The sequence below is a fragment of the Hemitrygon akajei genome, chromosome 11 (assembly GCF_048418815.1).
Source record: "Hemitrygon akajei chromosome 11, sHemAka1.3, whole genome shotgun sequence".
NCBI lineage: Eukaryota > Metazoa > Chordata > Chondrichthyes > Myliobatiformes > Dasyatidae > Hemitrygon > Hemitrygon akajei.
In genome coordinates, this window is record NC_133134.1 from 151059271 (window position 1) to 151080498 (window position 21228).

At 40.5% G+C, this 21228-nt stretch overlaps 1 protein-coding gene across 2 annotated transcripts in view; it reads right to left on the minus strand.

Annotated features, from left to right (window-relative positions):
• The window catches only part of LOC140736129 (neurotensin receptor type 1-like), a 65398-nt gene extending 44389 nt beyond the window's left edge, over positions 1-21009 (minus strand). For both annotated transcript variants that reach the window (XM_073061924.1, XM_073061923.1), the window contains exons 1-2: positions 20331-21009; positions 293-494 (exon numbers count right to left, since the gene is read on the minus strand). In XM_073061924.1, the coding sequence (XP_072918025.1) occupies positions 293-494; positions 20331-20996 (868 nt within the window). In that variant the 5' untranslated portion in view covers positions 20997-21009. The remainder of the gene's footprint in view (positions 1-292; positions 495-20330) is intronic.
• Positions 21010-21228: the final 219 nt, after the last annotated feature.

A 21228-nucleotide genomic window follows, 5' to 3' on the forward strand; every position in this document is an offset into this window, starting at 1 on the left:
CCTAGATGAGCTGCCAACCACGGCTGATGAGCCCCATCTGCCCGAAGCAACTGGTTTTAAGGCACCAGTAACCTGGCTATGGCCCTTCTCCTGCCAGCTTCATAGCTAAGCCACACGTGAAGGCCAGGAGTCAAATGGACAGTATTATAAAGACATTTCTAGTGTCATTTGCTGAGCACCACACCATGCATATTGCCTAGAGAAACATTACTTGTCAGAGAGCTGTAAGGGAATAAAGTAATGCTCCAAAACCAAGTCTTATAGAAGTAAATAATATTTGGTTGATACATACTGAGAACTTTGACTCCATGCCGAAGGGATTGGATCCGGTTTGGTTCCACCGAAATGCTCAGTGTGTTTTGTTGCCCTTCGATAGTACACATCCGACTGTCCTGAGCTGCATGCTTGAAGGTTGCTATCAGCTGATTGGCAATGATTGTGTTCAAGACTGAGATCATTACCATGGGTATGACAAAGGACAGGAATGCATTTACCTACAAGACAAGCAGTTGCAATTACACATCAGCAGAATTAATGATCACCAACACAGAAATCCATACATTCTTAAAGGTTTTACTGGATCATTCCAGGTTTTAAAGGATCATTCACCTATGTTGCCTTGACACAAAACTAATATTTGCAGGTCAGCAAAAGGGGACGTTATTTGCCTTTGTGTCCATCTGAGAAGATGTCCACTTCTCTACCTCAAGTGCTCATGTTGAGATAATGCTGAGCCTATATAAGACCCTAGTTAGGCCACACTTGGAGTATTGTCAACAGGTTTGGGCTTCATATCTCAGAAAGGATGTGTTGTCATTGGAGAGAGTCCAGAGGAGGTTCATGAGGATGATTCTGGGAATGAAGGGGTTAACACATGAAGCGCGTTTGGTGGCTTTGGGCCTGTACTCACTGGAATTTAGAAGACTGTTGGGGGGCGGGGGGATTTCATTGAAACTTACCGAATGTTGAAAGGGCTAGATAGGGTAGAATGTGGAGAGGATGTTTCCCATGGTGGGGGTATCCAGAACTAGAGGGCACAGATTTAATATTGAGGGGTGACCTTTTTGAACAGAGTTCAGGAGGAATTTTTTTAGCCAGAGAGTAGTAAATCTGTGGAATGCTGTGCCACAGACTGCGGTGGAGGCCAAGTTTGTGCATATGTTTAAGGAGGATGTAGATTATTTCCTGATTGGTCAGGACATAAAAGGATACAGCGAGAAGACAGGTGTATGGCGTTGAGTGGGATCCGGGTTCAGCCAGATGGACTGGTGGGCTCAATGGGCTGAATGGCCTAATTCTGCTCCTTTGTCATATGGCCTTATGTTACTACTCTCTTATAACAATCTGTAAGAGAGTAGGTTAGAATATTTATTTGTAAAAGGATTAAATTCATGGTTAGGGCATTCCCATTTGTGATCTTCTGGTTGCTGGTAGACTTTAGATCCCAGTGGATAACTGCCAAGCTAGAAAAGCATTGGCTTGAACTCACTGGGAGCTGCTTGCCTCTCCACACCAAGCTGCTGACATTTCACTGTGTAAATGCTACCAACTTCGTGCATCCCACACAAATTTAGAAATCCAGAACGTACTGGCTATCCTTTGCCAGCAACTCCCTGTCTGTGCTCTGAAGTCCACCAGCTTGCTGCAATTCTATGATGGACATAGGCGCAATGCTTTACAGTACTAGTGACCCGGCTTCATCTTCCACTGCTTGTACGTGCTCCCTGTGACTGCGTGGGATTCCTCTGCATGCTCTGGTTTCCTTCCACAGTCCAAAGATGTACCATTTGGTAGGTTAATTGGTCATTGTAAATTGTTCTGTGATTAGGCTAGGGTTAAATCAGTGGTTGCTGAGCAACATGGCTCAAAGGCCCAGAAGGGCCTATTCCACGCAGTATCTCAATAAATAAAATATACTATGATATCATTTACATGCTCTTCAATCAATTGATTGTTCTTTAATTACAAACATGAGAAATTTTGCAAATGCTGTAAATCCAAGCAACACACACAAAATGCTGGAAGAACTCAGCAGGCCAGGCAGCATCTATGGAAAAGAGACAGTCGATGTTTTGGGCCTGCTGAAGGGTCTTGACCAGAAACGCCAACTGCAATCTTTTCCATAGATGCTGCCTGGCATGCTGAGTTCCACCAGTATTTTGTGTGTGTTGACTGTGCTTTCACGTTTTTTATTTGTTTTTAGGTAATTTAAAATGTTTTAATACTTTAAATTACTTTAACATTTAGACTTCTTTAATCTGAATAGTCTTTATCATTTTTAAATGTCAGGTTTGACAGCAGGCTAAACCAGGGGTCTTCTCTGTGGATTGTCACCTTGTTGTGGTGGACAAGTTTGTGTGGTTCTGAGATCCCGAGAGTGATCCCGTCTGGAGCTATGCTCCTGGTAGGGTCACCCGTGGCGGTAAGGTCGCCATGGAGGTCCCTGATAAAGAACAATCCAACCAAGACTTCAACCGTGGAACAGGCAGACGAAGTTACTTCGAACTCAACGGTTATGAAGGCGGATGAAGGCTGCAACAAATCCATCAGCTCCAATCGTCGTGGTTTCCATGCCATTGGAATCAGTTGGTTGATTTGTGAAGTATTGTGTGCTTCTTGGAGTGCAACATCAAGAAGCAAGAACATCGAGAATGTAAATGATATCATAGTATATTTTATTTATTGAGATACTGCGTGGAATAGGCCCTTCTGGGCCTTTGAGCCATGTTGCTCAGCAACCACTGATTTAACCCTAGCCTAATCACAGAACAATTTACAATGACCAATTAACCTACCAAATGGTACATCTTTGGACTGTGGAAGGAAACCAGAGCACGCAGAGGAATCCCACGTAGTCACAAGGAGCACGTACAAACATTATGTCTCTTTGTGATAGATTACATGTCAAAAATCCCCACTGCCATACACTCAACTTTTTGGGTGATGTTGACATTGGCAGATCTGGAAAAGATAAACTTGAATGTACCACTTAAGTTAGTGGCAAGCATGAGCAGTTTTCTACTGGCTGCAAGTTCTTGGTCAAGAAACTTGGTAGAGAGGCTTTGACCCTGATTCTGACCTCTTCTGATTCATTGATATTAGATGGAGCAGAAGTAACCTATGTTCTGTGAAGTATTGAATGGAAATACCTGGAGCCATTGGGGTGTGACTTTGGCCTTCATTTTCCTGACTTCTAGAATTACTGTCAAAGTCCCTGAATGAAAACCTGAACCACTTTGTGTCATCTTTTAGCACAGAATAGTCACTTTATAGAGTGTTGGTTTTGATGTCCGGTCACAACTGTATCACTGGGGGGGGGGGGGGGGGAGGGTGTGTACACAATAGCTCCGGAGTTGTAGACACAGTAAATTAGCACTCCGTGTAATCTATTACAGAGCCAGCAAGCCGGATTCAGTTCCCACCACTGCTTGTAAGGAGTTTGGACATTCTCCCCATGACCGTGTGGGTTTCCTCCAGGTGTTCTTGTTTCCTTCCAAATTCCAAAGATGTACAGGTTAGTAGGTTAATTGTTCACATGGATGTAATTGGGCAGTGTGGGCTCATTGTGCTGGAAGGACCTATTGCTACGCTGTACCTCTGAATTTAAAAAAAACATGTCCCAATTTAAAACCGAAGTGTGGAAAGCTAACCTTAATAACGATAATTACCAAGTTAAACTGAAAAAAAAACTTTTGCTAGGAAATGATCAGAAACTAATGAGATAGCATTATTTTTAAAGTGCTAAATTATGTACTGTTAAAAAGAGTTATATAATTATTGCAATATACTTAGAAATATACACCTACTGTGCAAATCATTATCAGCATCCAGAGTAATTTGAAAAGTTATTTGTAAGAATATAAGGCATTTAGAAAATTTTGTTACTACAAGGGGTGTTTTGAATACTTACTGAGAACAGTGATAGATGTCATTAGATTAATTAGATATTAGGTTGAATTTTATGGCCTTTAAGGTGCAAAGGGTGGTAATTTTCAGGTGCCAAACAATGATGGGCAGTTGAATAAAGTTACTTCTATATCTCTGTATTGGGAAGAAAACTAATAGCAGATGGCTTACTACTATCAACCTTCCTTCAAATTTTTCTTGCACTACTGAAGCCGTTAAGATTATTTTACTGCTGGGTACAGCACTTAATTATCCTTGAGAATAGTAAAACCATAAATTGGAACCAAACGTTACTATCAGTGACTAGCTGCTAACACATAATTAAAATGTTTTCTATTTTGCATCACTTGAATAAACTAAATCTAAGTTTCAAGCTAGGAAATAAACTCTTTTGATGTTTCCGATCTTGATACTTAATAGATTTTTCACCTTTCATCCTTGGATATGTGGAGATTTATGATAATACGATTCTCTCTTAGATCTTCCTGTGCTGAGAGATATTAGTGGCACAACAGAATTGGCGACTCCAAAAAGATAAGTGAAAAAGTTAAAACAACCTTTTGACTGTTCATAATACTCTATAGATGACTATATTAATCTAATTGGAGCTTTTATCAGCAACCATTTTTCTTTAAGTCCTTTTAAGGTATCTGTATATTGGATCCTTTGTGACAGATACAATTTTCGAAAGAAGCTGATAGGAAGAACATAAAAACCAATTACAAATTGTCCATCAATGGATCACTTCAATAAAATCCAGTAAAGCAGGGTTTCCCAACCTGGGGTCCACAGACCCCAGCTTAATGACTCCTCCATGACACAAAAAAAATGATTGGAAGCCCCTGATTTAAATAATAAACTGCAGGAAAATAACTATGGAAATGATTTATTTAATGGAGAATATGACAGATTGTTTGATAAACAAAATTTCTTCTGCAAGTGATAGGCATCTATTAACTGAAGTGTGGTGAACAGGAGCTCTGCCAAATTTAACAGCTCAGAATAGCATCATAGTTACCTTGGCAATATTGATCTTAGAATGCAGTAACTGTTACCAGAGTAGAAAATAATAAAAAAGTAGATTACAGTCAGAAATAATTCCCTTTTCTGAAATGATTTCTTCACAAACTGTACAAGGAATAGTGGGAATGGAAGAAAGGACATGGGTGAAAGATTCTTGATTCACTGCCTTCATATCTCACTGAAGCCAGTAGATGATGTTGCAGGAGATGTATGTGAATCTTTGCCTCACCTGCAAAGGACTCTGCATGACGATGAGCAAGTAGGTGTTGCTTGTTCTGTGGTTGTGGGAGAATGTTCCAGGAGTCAGGGAGAAGTGGGCAGGGATGGATGAGTGGACCAAGGAGTCACTGAGGGATTGATCCCAGTGGAAGGTGGAAAAGGGGAAGAGAAAGATGGTGTGGCTAGTAGTGGCATCCTGTTATTTTAAACAATTAAAAGACACTACATGTAATCTTAGCTCCTTAATTCTGTGTGATTAAGACAGTAGTTGAGTTAAAATGCAAGATCAGGCTTGACTTGTGACTTCTATTCGAAGTTCAAAGTAAACTTATTATTAAAGTACATAGATGTCACTATATAGAAACCTGAGATTCATCTTCCTGCTGGAAATCACAGTAAATACAAGAAACGCAATAGAATCAATGAAAGACTGCACCAAACAGGCAGGCAACAACCAGTGTGTAAAACAACTCAACAAAATGGGCAAATACAGAAAGAAAGAGGGAAAAAAGAAGTTATAATAATAATAATGATAATAAATAAGCAATAAATATTGAGAACATGAAATGAAGAGGCCTTGAAGATGAGTCAAAATGTGGGAACAGTTCAGTGATGGGGCAAATGGTACATTAAAATAGAGGTTTTATAACATTATTACAATACCAAGGCTATTTTAATGTATGGAAACCCAGCCTGGTACTAACCTTTTGTGTAAAACCGACCAGGATTCTTTCCAATTAGTGACAGAAATGATACGTAAGGGATTTCCATCTCAAGCACATCCAGAGGAGAATCTGTCTGACATCCTTTCTACAATCACCCTCAATAAGCATCGAACATCTTATCATTTTAGTTAAGATGCATCATATGAATGAATATAGAGTGATGGACACAGCTTGTAAAAGGCTTGGATAAGGTATGCAATCTTATCGATATTTACCATTGAAAACATCAAATATTGAAAGTAAACACGAGGAAATCTGCAGATGCTGGAAATTCAAGCAACACACACAAAATGCTGGTGGAACACAGCAGGCCAGGCAGCATCTATAGGAAGAAGCATTATCGACGTTTCGGGCCGAGACCCTTATTGAAAGTCCTAGATAGAGGATGCTTCTTGTAGAGGGGGAGTCATGGATCAAAGGTCACAGTGTTAGAATAGAAGGGTGTCCTTTTAGAACAAAGATGAGGAGAAATTTCTTTAGCCAAAAGGTGGTAAATCTGTGGAATTCATTTCCACAGATGACTGTTGAGGCCAAGTCATTGGGTATGTTTGAAGCAGAGGTTGATAGCTTCTTGATTAGTAAGGGCATCAAAGGTAATGTGGAGAAGGCAGGACAATGGGGATGAGAGGGAGAATAAACCTCCCATGATGGAATGGCAGAGCAGACTTGATGGGCCAAATGGCTGCATTCTGATCCTATGCCTTATTGTCTGATAGGATGGTGGCCTGGTGTTTAAGTCAGAAATCCAGGAACACGGAAGCTGATTAACAAATTCCCTAGTTTAAATCCCAACTGCGCAATTTAAATTCAGAAAATAATATTCAACTAAAAATATACGGTATATATTATGTAGATTTAACAACAATAGCTAAAAAACCCATCTACATCATTATTACCTTTCCTGGTCTGATCTATTTGTGATTCTAGACCCCCAGCCATGTGAATGACTCTTGAAAAGGCCAAACAAACCACTTTGCTCAGGGCTAATATGGAATGGATTAAAGAAGTTGTCCTTTCTGGTACAAAGTCTGAGTAATAAATAACTAACAAGGAATGCTTAAACCCCTGTGTGCCTGAAGAGCAATGATTGTTTCAATAGTCTGTAACAGACCTATGCAACTAAATCATATTCAGCTGATGTCTCTTTTGCTTTGGGCTCCACTTGGTTGGATTTGTCACCTTGCAGGACACAAATCCATTAGTCTCTGTGTGAATGTTGAGAACAACAATCACATCGGTTTTCAGTAGCCATCAGCAGGAACATCCTGTGATTTCCTACAATTTGTTGGCTTCTCACAAGTGCAGCGTGTCATAAATTAACCCACCAGGACACCTAACTTGTAGCCACTGGTGTCGGGCAAGATTATCATTCAATGAATGCGCAGCTGATTAGTGATCACTGGGGCAGAATCACATCTCCTTGTTCTTGCGACTCTTAGCATTTGTTATGATGGCCTCATTATTCACTAGTCAACAGTTATGTATTACCCTTCCTCTTATACAGCTCAAAGCATCAAAGGTGGGCAATTTCACCGAAGTATTCTCAGGATTCTTTGTTTTGGAATTTTGACAAGGTAGCAAATGTGGCAAAATACTAACATTTCCTTGTGAGGTCTGGATTAGACAATCAGTTATGAGGAGGCACTTTGAGGTATAACATGGATTGGCATTTTAAAAACTGTAAAGAAAACCATACACCTATGGATGAGAAACAGAGGTGGGAATGACTATTAAATTGTGTAAGTATCATCCTACACTCTGTATCTATTAGATACTCCCGTATCTAATAAAGTGGCCATTGAGTGTATGTCTGTGGTCTGCTGCTGTAGTCCATTTACTTTAACGTTCGACGTGTTTGGCATTCATAGATGCTCTAATGCACAACATTGTTGTTATTTTAGTTACCGTCGCCTTCCCCTTTCAGCTTGAAACAGTCTGGCCATTCTCCTCTGGCCTCTCTCATGAACAAGATGTTTTTGCCTACAGAATTGCTGCTCACTGGCTGTTTTTGTTTTTCACACCATTCTCTGTAAACTCCAGAGACTGTTTCTGAGATACCCACGCTACCCCCAACTGGTACCAACAATCATTCCATGGTCAAAGTTACAAAGAACATAAGAACATAAGAAATAGGAGCAGGAGTCGGCCACCTGGCCCATCGAGCCTGCTCTACCATTCAATAAGATCATGGCTGATCAGGTTATGGACTCATCTCTACCTACCTACCTTTTCCCCATAACCCTTAATTCCCCTACTCTGCAAAAATCTATCCAACTTTTTCTTAAATTTATTTACTGAGGTAGCCTCCGCAGCTTCATTGGGCAGAGAATTCCACTGATTCACCACCCTCTGGGAAAAGCAGTTCCTCCTCATCTCCGTCCTAAATCTACTCCCCCGAATCTTGAGGCTATGTCCCTTAGTTCTGGTCTCACCTACCAGTGGAAACAACTTTCCTGCCTCCATCTTATCTATTCCTTTCATAATTTTATATGTTTCTGTAAGATCTCCTCTCATTTTTCTGAATTCTAGCGAGCACAGTCCCAGGTGACTCAATCTCTCCTCGTAGTCTAACCCCCTCGTCTCTAGAATCAACCTAGTGAACCTCCCCTGAATTGCCTCCAAAGCCAGTATATCCTTCTTCAAGTAAGGAGACCAGAAACTGCACACTATGCTCCAGGCACGTCCTCACCAGCAGCCTGTACAGTTGTAGTACAACCTCCCTGCTCTTAAATTCAATCCCTCTTGCAACATAGATCACATTTCTTCCCCATTCTAATGTTCGGTCTGAACAACAACCGAGATAATAATATTGTATTAAAAATATATACTAGGTTTGACAAAGGTAGCCAAAAAACTATAGATTATCATAAAAATAATTTAAATCATTACTACCTTTCCTGGTCTGATTTATTTGTGATTCCAGACCCTCCAGCCATGTGGTTGACTCTTGAAAAGGCCAAGCAACAATAACCAAACCTTTTTGCCATGTCTGCACGCTTTTATGCATTGAGCTGCTGCCACATGATTGACTGATTAGATATTTGCATTAATGAGCAGTTCTACAGGTTTACCTAATAAAATGGCCACTGAGTGTATTTGTCATTGGCTTGGCAGGATATGGGTAGCTGTCATCCAAAATGGTCAGGGCAGTAGAGCTGAAATTGTTCCCTCCAGCTGTGGCTTGGTAGAGCAGCAATTACCCTACTTCACATTGTGATGGGTTGTGATTAATTATGTTGCACCTACCATGGTAGATAAGTACGGCTCCTTCAAAAATGGAAAGTAACGAATTCAGCGGAGTGTTAATATGATTGCTGATTGGTTTGTTATTGTCACATGTACCAAGGTACAGTGAAAAATAGCTTTTTCATGCCATCTATACAATTCATGCCATCACATTTCTACATTGAGGCAGCGTACGTAGAAACAATAACAGATTGCAGAATAAAGTGTTATGGTTACAGAGAAAATGGAGGCAGACAATATGGGGCAGGGCCTGACAAAGTAGATTGTGCAGTGTTGAAGGGATGGGCTGTTGCAGACAGCTGTATATAGGTGAATGTACAATTGTACACACCTCTACAGACCTGGTTAGTGATATGCTTTGTAACTCCAGAAACTAATCAAAAGAACAACACAGGAGCCTGGATAATGGTCTACTTAGCTACTCTGTTCTTTTTCTTTAGTGAGGGACTCACATATTGTGTGGTGGTGTAATGATGTATACCATTCACATAATTCTTACATATAACCCACAATGAATTACACAAACAAAGAATGCTATATTAAACAATATATTTACAACTCCTACTCAATACAGAATGCATCTCAACTCCAATATGTAATGTATCGCTCTGAAGTTATTATACATATATATATACACACTGTGTATATATATACACACAGTATACAATATAATACAACCACTATATAGACATCCACAGCACAGTAAATGTTAATTTGTCCCATTCATGCCTAAAGGTTTAATCACTCTGGAGGACTTCAGGACATTTACGGCAGCAGGTGCATAAACAAAGGTCCGGAGGATCATCAGGGACTCCAGCCACCCCAACCAAAAACCGTTTCAGCTGCTTCTGTCTGACAAACGGTACCACAGCATTAAGGCCAGGACCAACAAGCTCCAGGACAGCTACCTTCACCAGGCCATCAGATTTATCAATACACACTGATCTGATTGCATATCTGACTGTACATACAGGTATACTAAATAATTATGTACACAGTCTTAGTGTTTGGGCAATATTCTCCCTCATTTCCCTTCCTTGCTGCTTGTACATGGTGAAGGAGATGCAGCATAAAGATTTTTACTCCCTCATGTTGTGAGATACATGTAAAAAATAAAATTCTAATTCTAATTCTTAATCTTATGGGATAAAGATTTTTCTGATAAACAGGATCACTGTTCTTGGCTGGTGAGACATGAGGCTGTAAAACAATCTCAGATTCTGTAGCCTCCTCCGTGGTGGTTGTAAGAGTTGACCCTGGGACTGCAGGGAGTGGTTCTGACAGCTTTGGATGCCTTTCCTCTCTAACAATTGGCTCTGCTCTTCTTAAATGATTGATGAGTCATCTCCAGATAACATGAGATGTGATCTCCACTGTGTGAGGACAGACTCACGGACCTTTGTTTTCCTTTGGAAGTCAATAATCATCTCCTTGGTCTTGCTGACATTGAGCAAGAGGTCGTCGTTGTGGCATCACTCAACCAGATTTCAGTCTCCCTCCTATATGCTGATTTGTCAGCACCTTTGATTCAGCCAACGACAGTGGTGTTTTCAGCAAACTTGAATATGGCATTGGAGCTGTGCTTAGCCACATAGTCATAAATGTATCTAGCAGAGCACTAAGCAGACAGCTTTGTAGTGCACTTGTGTTGATAGAGATTGTGGAGGAGATGTTGTTCCCTATCTGATTGGGGTCTGCAAGTGAGGAAACTGAGGATCCAATTGCACAAGAGATATTGATGCCATCTTGGAGCTTATTGGTTAATTTTGAGGGGAGGATGGTACTAAATGCTGAGTTGTAGTCAATAAAGTGCATCCTGATGTACACATCTTTGCTGTCTAGATGTTCCAGGGTTGAGTGAAGAACTAATGAGATGGCATCTGTGTGGACCTGTTGCTCCGGCTGGCAAATTGGAACAGATCCAATTGGCTTCTCAGGCAGAAGTTGGTACGTTTCATCATCAACCTGTCAGAACACTTTGCCACTGTGGATGTTAGTGCTACCGAATTATAGGAAAGATATCAATAAATTAGAGAGAGTGCAGAGACGATTTACTAGGATGTTACCTGGGTTTCAGCACTTAAGTTACAGAGAAAGGTTGAACAAGTTAGGTCTCTATTCATTGGAGCGTAGAAGGTTGAGGGGGGATTTGATCGAGGTATTTAAAATTTTGAGAGGGATAGATAGAGTTGACGTGAATAGGCTGTTTCCATTGAGAGTAGGGGAGATTCAAATGAGAGGACATGATTTGAGAGTTAGGGGGCAAAAGTTTAAGGGAAACACGAGGGGGTATTTCTTTACTCAGAGAGTGATAGCTGTGTGGAATGAGCTTCCTGTAGAAGTAGTAGGGGCCAGTTCAGTTGTGTCATTTAAGGTAAAATTGGATAGGTATATGGATAGGAAAGGAGTGGAGGGTTATGGGCTGAGTGCAGGTAGGTGGGACTAGGTGAGATTAAGAGTTCGGCACGGACTAGGAGGGCCGGAATGGCCTGTTTCCATGCTGTGATTGTTATATGGTTATATAAGATGATAGTTATTCAGGCAGATCACCACGTTCTCCTTGGGCAGTGGTATAATTGAAGCCTACTTGAAACATGTGGGTACCTCAGACTGCTGAAGCGAGAGGTTAAAGATCTCAGAGAGCACTCCAGCCAGTTGATCAGCACAAGTCACAAGTCTTTAAACCCTGGCTAGGCATCCCATCTGGGCTGGGTGCTTTTGTGGTTTCACTCTTCTGAAGGCTGCTTACACATTAGCTTCAGAGACTGAAATCATAGGATCATCGGGTTATGTGGGAGTTTGTGATGGCTCCTCCATGTTTTGTCAGCCAAAGCGAGAATAGAATGCATTGAGCTCATCTGGAAGCAAAGCCTTGCAGTCACTTTATTTACTTTTATAAGAGGTGGTAGTTTTCAAGCACTTCCATGACTGTTGAGCATCCTTTATTGATTCAAGTTTAGTCTGGAATTGCCACTTCACCCATGACATAGCTTTCCGGAGATTGTACCTGGACCTCTTGTAATTTTCTTGGTTGGTCACCAGACTTGAATGCTTCTTATCTGGCCCTCAGCAGACTGCAGATCTAATGGTTCATTCAGGGCTTCTGATTGAGGAAGACTCTGAAATGGTTTTGTGGGATCACACTCATTTACAACCGTTTGAATAGAGTCTGTGACAACCATGGTGTAATTATTCAGATCCACAGATGAGTCCTTGATCAAGGCCCTGTCCACAGACTCAAAGAAATCCCATAGCCACTTCTCTGCCTCCAGTGACTACCTCTTTGTTGTCCTAATCTCTGGAACTTTGCTCTTTAGCCTCTATCTGTATGCGGTTAGGAGAAGGACAGCCAAGTGATCCAATTTACCAAAATGCAGTCTGGGCATGGAATGGTAGGCCCTCCTTACCTTAGTGTGATAGTGGTCTATTGTATTAGAATGTTTGGTGCCGCAGGTTACATGCTGATGGTAACTGGGCAGTGTTTTCTTCAAACAAGCCTGGTTGAAATCCCTGACTATGATTTGAAATGCATAGCGGTATAATGCTTAATTTATTTATCACACAGTGAAATGAGTTGTTTACATTCACAACCAAGGCAACCTAGGCTGTGCAGGGTACAGCTTGAAGGTGTCACCACATATGCTCCAGTCTGGCACTTGCAGCTTCCTCCTGTGGCTGGGAAAGAGAATCTTTCAGCAGCTCCTCACTGTACTCCGCTGCACAGAAAGCAATATGCTTTTAAACTGGTGGCAAAGCCTTTGAAGGTTTTGAATCTACCCCGAAACCATGAGACTTCACCCTCCTTGTGAAACCACATCAGTTTCCAACATTTGATTATCCCTATAAATAATAGATACGAGTTTGCATCAAACAACTGCTGAAATCTCAGTGACTTTGCTCATAGCATTTCTGCACAGAATTTTGATCTCCTTACCTAAGGAATGATGCAGTTGTCTTGGAGAGAGTGTAGTCAAGATACTTAAATGGGGCATTCAATAAAGGAAGCACTTACTGCATAACTTCTGGAGTTTAAAGAATGAAATAAGATGGTATTGAAATATGTAATGATCCCTGGAATATGTGAATCACTAGAAAGGTCAGTATTAATTGGTAATTTTTAACTTCCACTAAGAAGGCACTTCTTGTGTTGCTGGAACCCATGAGATAAAAATACTCCACGCTCGGATTATGAAACACTGTTTGTAATAGGTATAATTCATAAGACTATAATTAGTTCAAACATTTTGAAATGAGTTATATTATATCACAAATACAGATCCAGAAGTGGAGAATTAGATATATTAAATATATTGACAAATAATAGAAGAATAAAGTTTAGCATGTAAAATATAATGGAATAAATGAATTATTCTCTCAGCAAACCAGTTTAGTACACTTTAAATTGTAAAAACTATCAGAGTGCATTGCATTCAATCATGGGTTCAGGTTGTGAATATTTATCCCACTTTAATGCATGTATGTCATTCTAATTTAGTCTTTTAGTCTTATTACAACACATTTATTATACACTTTTATGCAGAAAAGAAGATTTTAAAAAGTAGGATAATAAGATCTCTAAATGCTTTTCTGAAATTCCTGTCAACAAATTGCTTTTGGGAGTCTACCTGATTTTAAAGTAGATACATGCAAGATGTAAGAAACACCACTGTAAATTATATAATCTGATCTGAAGTTGATGATCCAAGAGCTATTCAATATCACGTCGTCACTTACTGTGCCCAAAGAATAAATTAAATGTACACCAACTGAGAGTAGAGAACAGCTCATTGTGAATTCATGGTTAGCCCTTACAATAATTAATGATTTAGGCCCAGAAATAAAATTGAGTAATCTTATCATGGAAAGACACATGTGCATATCACTTTCCATAATCTTAGCAATTGTGTTATTCCATTTGTTTTATATGAGTTAGTGATAGCATTGCAACGTTAGTGACAAGAATGAATAGAAGATTTATAACATTGCTCACAATGTATCAGATTATTGCCTATATGCTGTAGCTTGTGATGATGTACAGCTTGGCAGTACTTTGACAGTACAGTCAGAAATACATAGTCCTCCATGGTTTTGATCTGGGCATTAGGGATTCAGGCAGAGACAGGAAGTAGGGTGCTTAATTAGATTGGTGTCTATTGATGGATGAGGATGTGAGCTGTACGTAGGAAGAGTGATTGAAATAAGGAAAGAAATAGAACAACAAAAAGAACCGATCTGACCTTAGATTGATATTTGGATTCAATAGTCATCGATATACAATACAAACAAACAAATACCTGTATTAGGTACCCCTCATGCCTGCTCTTCAATAAGAACACAGCTCAGTTGACTGTAACCTTAACTCTGCATACTTACCTACCCACGATACCATTTTAGGCTTGAATGTTTGAGATACATTCTCCTTAAAATTTCTGGCAGACCACCACCCATTGAGGAAGAGAGTTCCAAGACACTCTGACAGGAAAATGCTCACCTTATCACCATCTTCATTGAATGATAATTTATTTTATTATATTTTTCAATAAACAGCATCCTCAGAGGATGTTTCCTATGGTGGGAGAGTCTAAGACCAGAGGACACAGCTTCAGAATAGAGGGGTGTCCTTTTAGAACAGAGATGAAGAAGTGCTCAGGCAGGTGTGGAGCCCGTCATGATAGATTATTGATTAGTCAGAGCATGAAGGGATATGGAGAGAAGACAGAGATTGGGACTGAGAGGAAAATGGATCAGCTATGCTGAAATGGAGGAGCAGACTTGATAGGTCAGCTAGCCTAATTCTGTTCCTATATCTTATGGTCTTATGGTCTCGACATCAACGTGTCAAGATGCCTTAGGATCTTATATGGTACAATCAAGTCACTTCTCACTCTTTTAAATTGCAGTGGATGCAAGCATAGCCTGTCCAACTTATCCATGTTTTAGACCAGTAAATCTGTTCTGAACTGTGACTGATGTATTGACAACCTTTTTTTATATAGCAGCAGTGATACTAAATGTGGTCTCATCAAGCCTTATGTGCTTCAAATAAGGGTGGCAAATGTTAAGTCACATAGAAACAATCGTGAGCTATCTACTAAGCTCTGCGGAGTGAATCTACTAAACCATTAGCAGACTTTAGATGCTTTTGGCACTGTTGCAAAACACTGAATATCCTACAGTCTTCGTGTACATGACCTCATCTACATAAAATAACCTGAATGAATTTATTTAACATTTAGTTCTCAGATTAAACTCCTTCACATAGCATGCAAATATATTGATTATGATGCCACATTTCTAGATTAATGATTTAAAGTTCGTATAATAGCAAGTAAGTCTGCAATTATAAAATAGTACTGGAAGAATAATTCATTTCCAAGTGAATGAATTTATGATATTAATGTAGCTTGAATTCCTGGTCAGTGTTTAAAAGTTTCACATTTCAGAAATAGTTAGCTTGTTTAAGGAAGTAACTGTTTACTGCAATAAACAATAAAATGATCAAATCACAAACGAGAAAATCTGAAGATGCTGGAAATCTGAGCAACGCACACAAGATGCTGGAGGACCCTAAGTCCTGCCAAAGGGTTTGGCCCGAAACGTCGACTGTACTTTTTTCCATAGATGCTGCCTGGCCTGCTGAGTTCCTTCAGCATTTTGTGTGTGTTGCATAAAATAATCAAACACCATCAAGAAAGAAAAGCAGCATATTTGTTAATGAAATCTGGTAGAAAATGAAAATGTGGAACACCACTTGTATAAAATGAACACAAGGGTTGTGAGGAAGGACTGAGTCAGAAGGTACAATGCACGCCAATTTAGTTAAAACAAGTTGGGCAGAGAAGTTTTGGAGATCAAGTGAAAATTGCAGTTACAGTATATTATTATGTAATTGACAATCTGACAATTCAGGCAGTTCCTAATAATTTACGTACTGATGAAGTCCTGGTGAGGGGTCTTGGTCTGAAACATCGAATCGCTATTCCTTTCCAGAAATGCTGCCTGACCTGCTGGGTTCCTCCAGAGCTTTGTGTGTGTTGCATTAAATTCACTTATTTTAATTGAATGAATTGTATGTAATTTGGTTTTGGGACATGACTTTACAAGTGTTGTGAAGCCAAAGGAAAGTCCACTAGAATTAGAGGAAGTACTGAATAAACTCTTCTCGGGCTTCCAGCCGGGTGCAGGTATCAATTTTAACCGACATTTTGATGACAAACTCTGCCAGCTTCATCAGGGATGATGCCTGGGCATGTCTAATCCAGTGGTATATATATATACCCCCGTCATCCATCCCTCCTGATTGGTTAGTCTGCATCCAATCAGGTTTCCATTGTCCCACCTTGTTTACAATCGAATTCATAATTACTGCACAAGCAAGGAAAGCTGTAAACATAACCTAATAAGAGGTATTTTCCAAATTGACATTTTGTAAAATGTTGCTTTGTTGTTAATGAAATCTGATTCTTCAAGTATCTGTGTCCACTAGTATTAACAATAGTCCATCTACCACGAACATTGCTACATACTGTATCAAAGCTACTAGTATTATTAAATAATACTTTTAGAAATTAAAAATCTGTGCACAGTCAGACTTAAAGAATCATTCTCTCTTCAAGAACACAAGAGTCCTGCTAATGCTGTAAATCTTGAACAACGCACATAAAGTGCTCGAGGAACTCAGTGGGTCAGGAACATCTCTAGTGAGGAATAAACAGTTGACATTTCAGGCTAAGACACGATAAGGTTTTATTTGGCATTTGTTTCTCTCCATAGATGCTTCCTGACCAGCTGAGCCCGCCCTTCAAGAGCTGTCTACTTCAATGTATACCCCATGAACTTCTCTTGCACTTTGCCATGGTGTAATTTGACTTCCTGTATGGAGTTGCAGTTTCCCATCACAAGGTTGATCATATGGATTAGATATTCTGAAGCTCGACTATTTTCCCTCTGTGTTTAAAGAGTATAAAACTCAATGGGCTTTCATTTCGGGGGCATAGTTCCGAGAAATTCTTCCAAATGCATCTGCTTGCTGTGCTGAATTAACAGCTTTTACAGCTTCAGTTTGCAGGTGGCTCATTGAAAGTCACAAGAATACAGCTGATTTGCGTAAGATGAAAGTACTTGCACCAAACCTTCCTTTAGTTTGCTAGTTAGCCTGTTACCACAAACAGATGTTGGCTTTGCCCTAAGATATGAATGGTATATGATACTAAAAGACTTGTACAAACAAATTCCCTTAACTTAAGTGTGATAGTACAAAATAAACCTGCTCCCAAGCACTGTGCCAACATCTCCTGGGTTATTAAGAAAGATATAACATCAGATATAGTTCTGCATCACAGAACAAAAAGTGAAAAACTGTTTTAAGCCTCCACACTCTTGGGTCACTGACAGATACTGATCTTACAGAGGTCTGAAACAACCACCTATCCATCAAGCTTGCCCATGTTGCAAGCTCCTACATCTCACCCATAATCAGAGAATCGCGGAGGAGAGATAAATAAAGGTCATTTTAGGGAAAAATGCTTCAGAATTATTTTTCACTCTCCAAGACAATCAACCAAACACTCAGTAAACCATAGTGGCTTATAACATCAATAGATCTCCCATTGGTAAATGGAAATCTGTCTGTCTCTCTCAAGAAGTTTGTCTTCTCCGTAGAAGCACTGCACATAATCACACTCATGTCATTCTTTGATGGTCTGCTCTGGAGAATGATGATTCTAACTGTGCATTCTCACTTCTAACCTGGACCCTTGCCATCTAACTTTACATTCACGCCATGCTCTTGAAGATATGACTTTATTCTTATTTTGCATATAGAGTTACAACATGGTAACAGGTCCTTCTGGCCCAATGAGTCCAGGCCACCCAACTACACCCATGGGGTCAATTAACCTACTAACCTTTATCTTTGGAATGTGGGAGGATATCACAGCACCCGGAGTTTATAGGGAGAGCATACAAACTCCTTACAGAAAGTGGTGGAATTGAATGTGGTTTGCTGGCTCTCTAACAACATTCCACTAACTGCTACATTACCATGCCGCCCTGTATTCTGCTTTTTTCTTCACTTTTCCTTTATTATTTTGAGACTAAATTGTTTCCAACGACAAATGAAATTTTCTGGTAAGACCAGGTGACCATGGGGATAAACTATAAATGAGTGGATAGGAGTAGCGGAGCTGCTCTCACTTTCCAATGTATTGAAATCATCAACAAGTGATGTAATTTCACAATATTTTCTTGTGAGATTAAAGTATAGAACTTAAGCTTTTTGTTCTCAGTAACTGAAAACCTACAAAAAATTCAGTGCCATGCTTTAAGCTCCACATACAAAATATATTACAAAACAGCGTATTTTATTTATTATTATTATTATTTCTTTTTTCCCTTTCTGTTTGTATCTGCACAGTGGTTGATACAGTCTTTCATTGACTTTATTATGGTTATTGGATTTATTGAGTATGCCTGCAAGAAAATGAATCTCAAGTTTGTATTTGGTGGCATACGTGTACTTTGATAACAAATTTACTTTGAAGTTTAAAGAGGAGGTAATGGGGGAGTTCAAACGAAATGCGAGAGGCAAGTTTTTACACAGAATGTGGTGGGTGCCTTGAATGTGCTGCCTGGGGTGATGGTGGAGGCAGATACATTAGGAACTTTAAAGGAGACATTGAGCTATATATATGAATGTGAGGTAAATGAAAAGATATTAATATTACATACATAGAAGAGATTAATTTAGTTGGCTATTTGATTACTAATTACTAATTTAATTTGTTCAGCACAACATTTTAACCAAGAATATCTTAACACTCTTCAACCATATGTCATAACAATAAATTTCTCAACATATACCAGTGATAACAAACCTGATTATAATTCTGAAAAAAGCCATTAACCCTTGCAGTTCATCTTATTATAGAAACGTGCACAATTTGTTTACCATCCCTGTCTAGGTGGTAATCCTGTTAAAATGGATTGTCTGCCTGTTGCTGAAGTCCCCAAAATTTCATTCCATTTTATGCTTAAGCAACAAAGATCAAAGACCTAGCGACTTTGGAGATACAATGGAGAAACACTCTTTAGTTATTCATGAAACCTCTGTACACATACACCTATTCTAATCTTCATAATTAGTGATGGAGCTATAATGTTGAAGAGACACTGAAGAATTAGCAAGTTCTATTATTTAAACTTTCAATTTCAATAGAGGAAAGCCAACTTAAATAATGGCTATAGAACAATATCATTTTAATGAATATATCTTGATAGGTTCTTTATAGAAAATAAAAGGACCCATGTTTTGATGCATAATTCTACAGTTGTAACCGGTTATATTATTTATTCCACCTACCCAAGCAACTTCATTATAAACAGGATAAAACACTATCAGTGATTAATTTTAACCCTGAACAAACAAGGCAATTCCAATCTTGTTCTAATTGGTTTTATGTTGCGTTATACAGACATCGATCGGCTCTATTTTTAGCAGAAAAATAGTGAATTATTCTCTGCATTAACTACAGGATGGAGAGATCATTTGTACAAGTCTAGGGAAAGTCATGCCTAGAGTTCTACTCACCCTACTCTAAACGTCAACAACATTTGCAAAGTGCGAATATCAGACAGAGCTGGTGGCTGCTTTCAAAAGGAAGCTGTTCCCATCTGCTGATGTGTTTGAGGAAGTCAAACACTTCTTCCGCAGCGCACTTCTGAGCAGGAACTCACCTATTGGGAGTTTGATGGAAACCGAGTCAATCAGGGCCTTCAAAGGGGGACAGGACAGACACAATAAGATGCAGAGATAAGTGGAAAACGCAGGGGTGGGGCTGAGCGTTCTCTTCCCGAACCTTCGTAATTCTACACTGCATCCTTTACGGGTCCAAAAGAAGCGTCACTCTGCAGCCTCATTTACCTCGCGCTTCTGATCTCCCTTTGCATGCCCATGCCACTCTTGCGCCCCACACTGCGCTTGTAACTCTGTTTACTCCACAATAGTAACTCGCTTGTCATGCCCGCCTCCTACTCGCACCGACAACAATCCTTCTTCAACACCAGACCCACTTTGAACGCTGCCGCTTGTCCCCGCGTTCAGCGTCGATGCGAAAACTCAGGTAAGAGTAACGCGTGGGAAACTAACTTCAAAGCTATGTTTGTCGGCAACACTGAACGGATTGGAGAGTCCACCCCGTCCCGACTATTTACCTGAATGACGGTTTTGACGGTCATTTCATCCACGATGGTGGTGCAGATCAAGTCATCCGGATCGGGGACAGGGTTGGCATATTTCTGCCCCATGGTGAAGATCATTGGAGTGGCGAGCAGGAAGGACAGCACCCAAATGAGGGAGATGAGCTTCTTGGTGCGGCTGCTGGACATCAGGGTCTTGGCTTTGAACGGGTGACAGATGGCCATGTAGCGCTCGACGCTGAGGCTGCCGATGTTGAGCGCCGTGGCGTAGGTGCAAGCATCCCGGAGAAAGTAATAACCCCGGCACACGGCGTCACCGAAAGCCCAGGGGTGGTGCACCCAGATGAAGTTGTAGAGCTCGATGGGCATACAGAGCAGGAGAATGAGGAGGTCGGACAGGGCTAGGTTGGCGAGGTGATAGTTCACGGTTCCCTGCAGGTGCTGCAGTGTCTTCTTCTTCACCAGGGTGTACATGGTGATGAAGTTACCGAACGAGCCCAGCACGAAGAGACCGATGTAGATCAGGGTGACCACCGCTTTGGAATAAATGTCCGTGTTCACATCCAGGTCGCTCTCTCCGGCGTCCCGGAGCCCACTGCTGCCGTTGCTGGGCGGACTGGGGTCCGGTTGGACCCTGTCCCCATCGCGCCCCTCCAGGCTGGAGTTCAACGCCAGATTCATTCCTTTGCAGATGATGTTCTGATTCACAGCGCCGCGGATTGGGGGTGGGGGCAAATCTTCCGGTCAGATTGCAGGCTTTGGAGTGATTCCAGCCGAGGGGAACAGTAGCTGGCGCCGAAGCAACCAGCGGCTTTTTATTGCTGAGTTACACCACTCCCCCACATGAAGACCCGGCCCCGGGACAGTGACGCGAGGGGCGGGAGGACCGGGACAGATCCTGGGCACTTTGGAA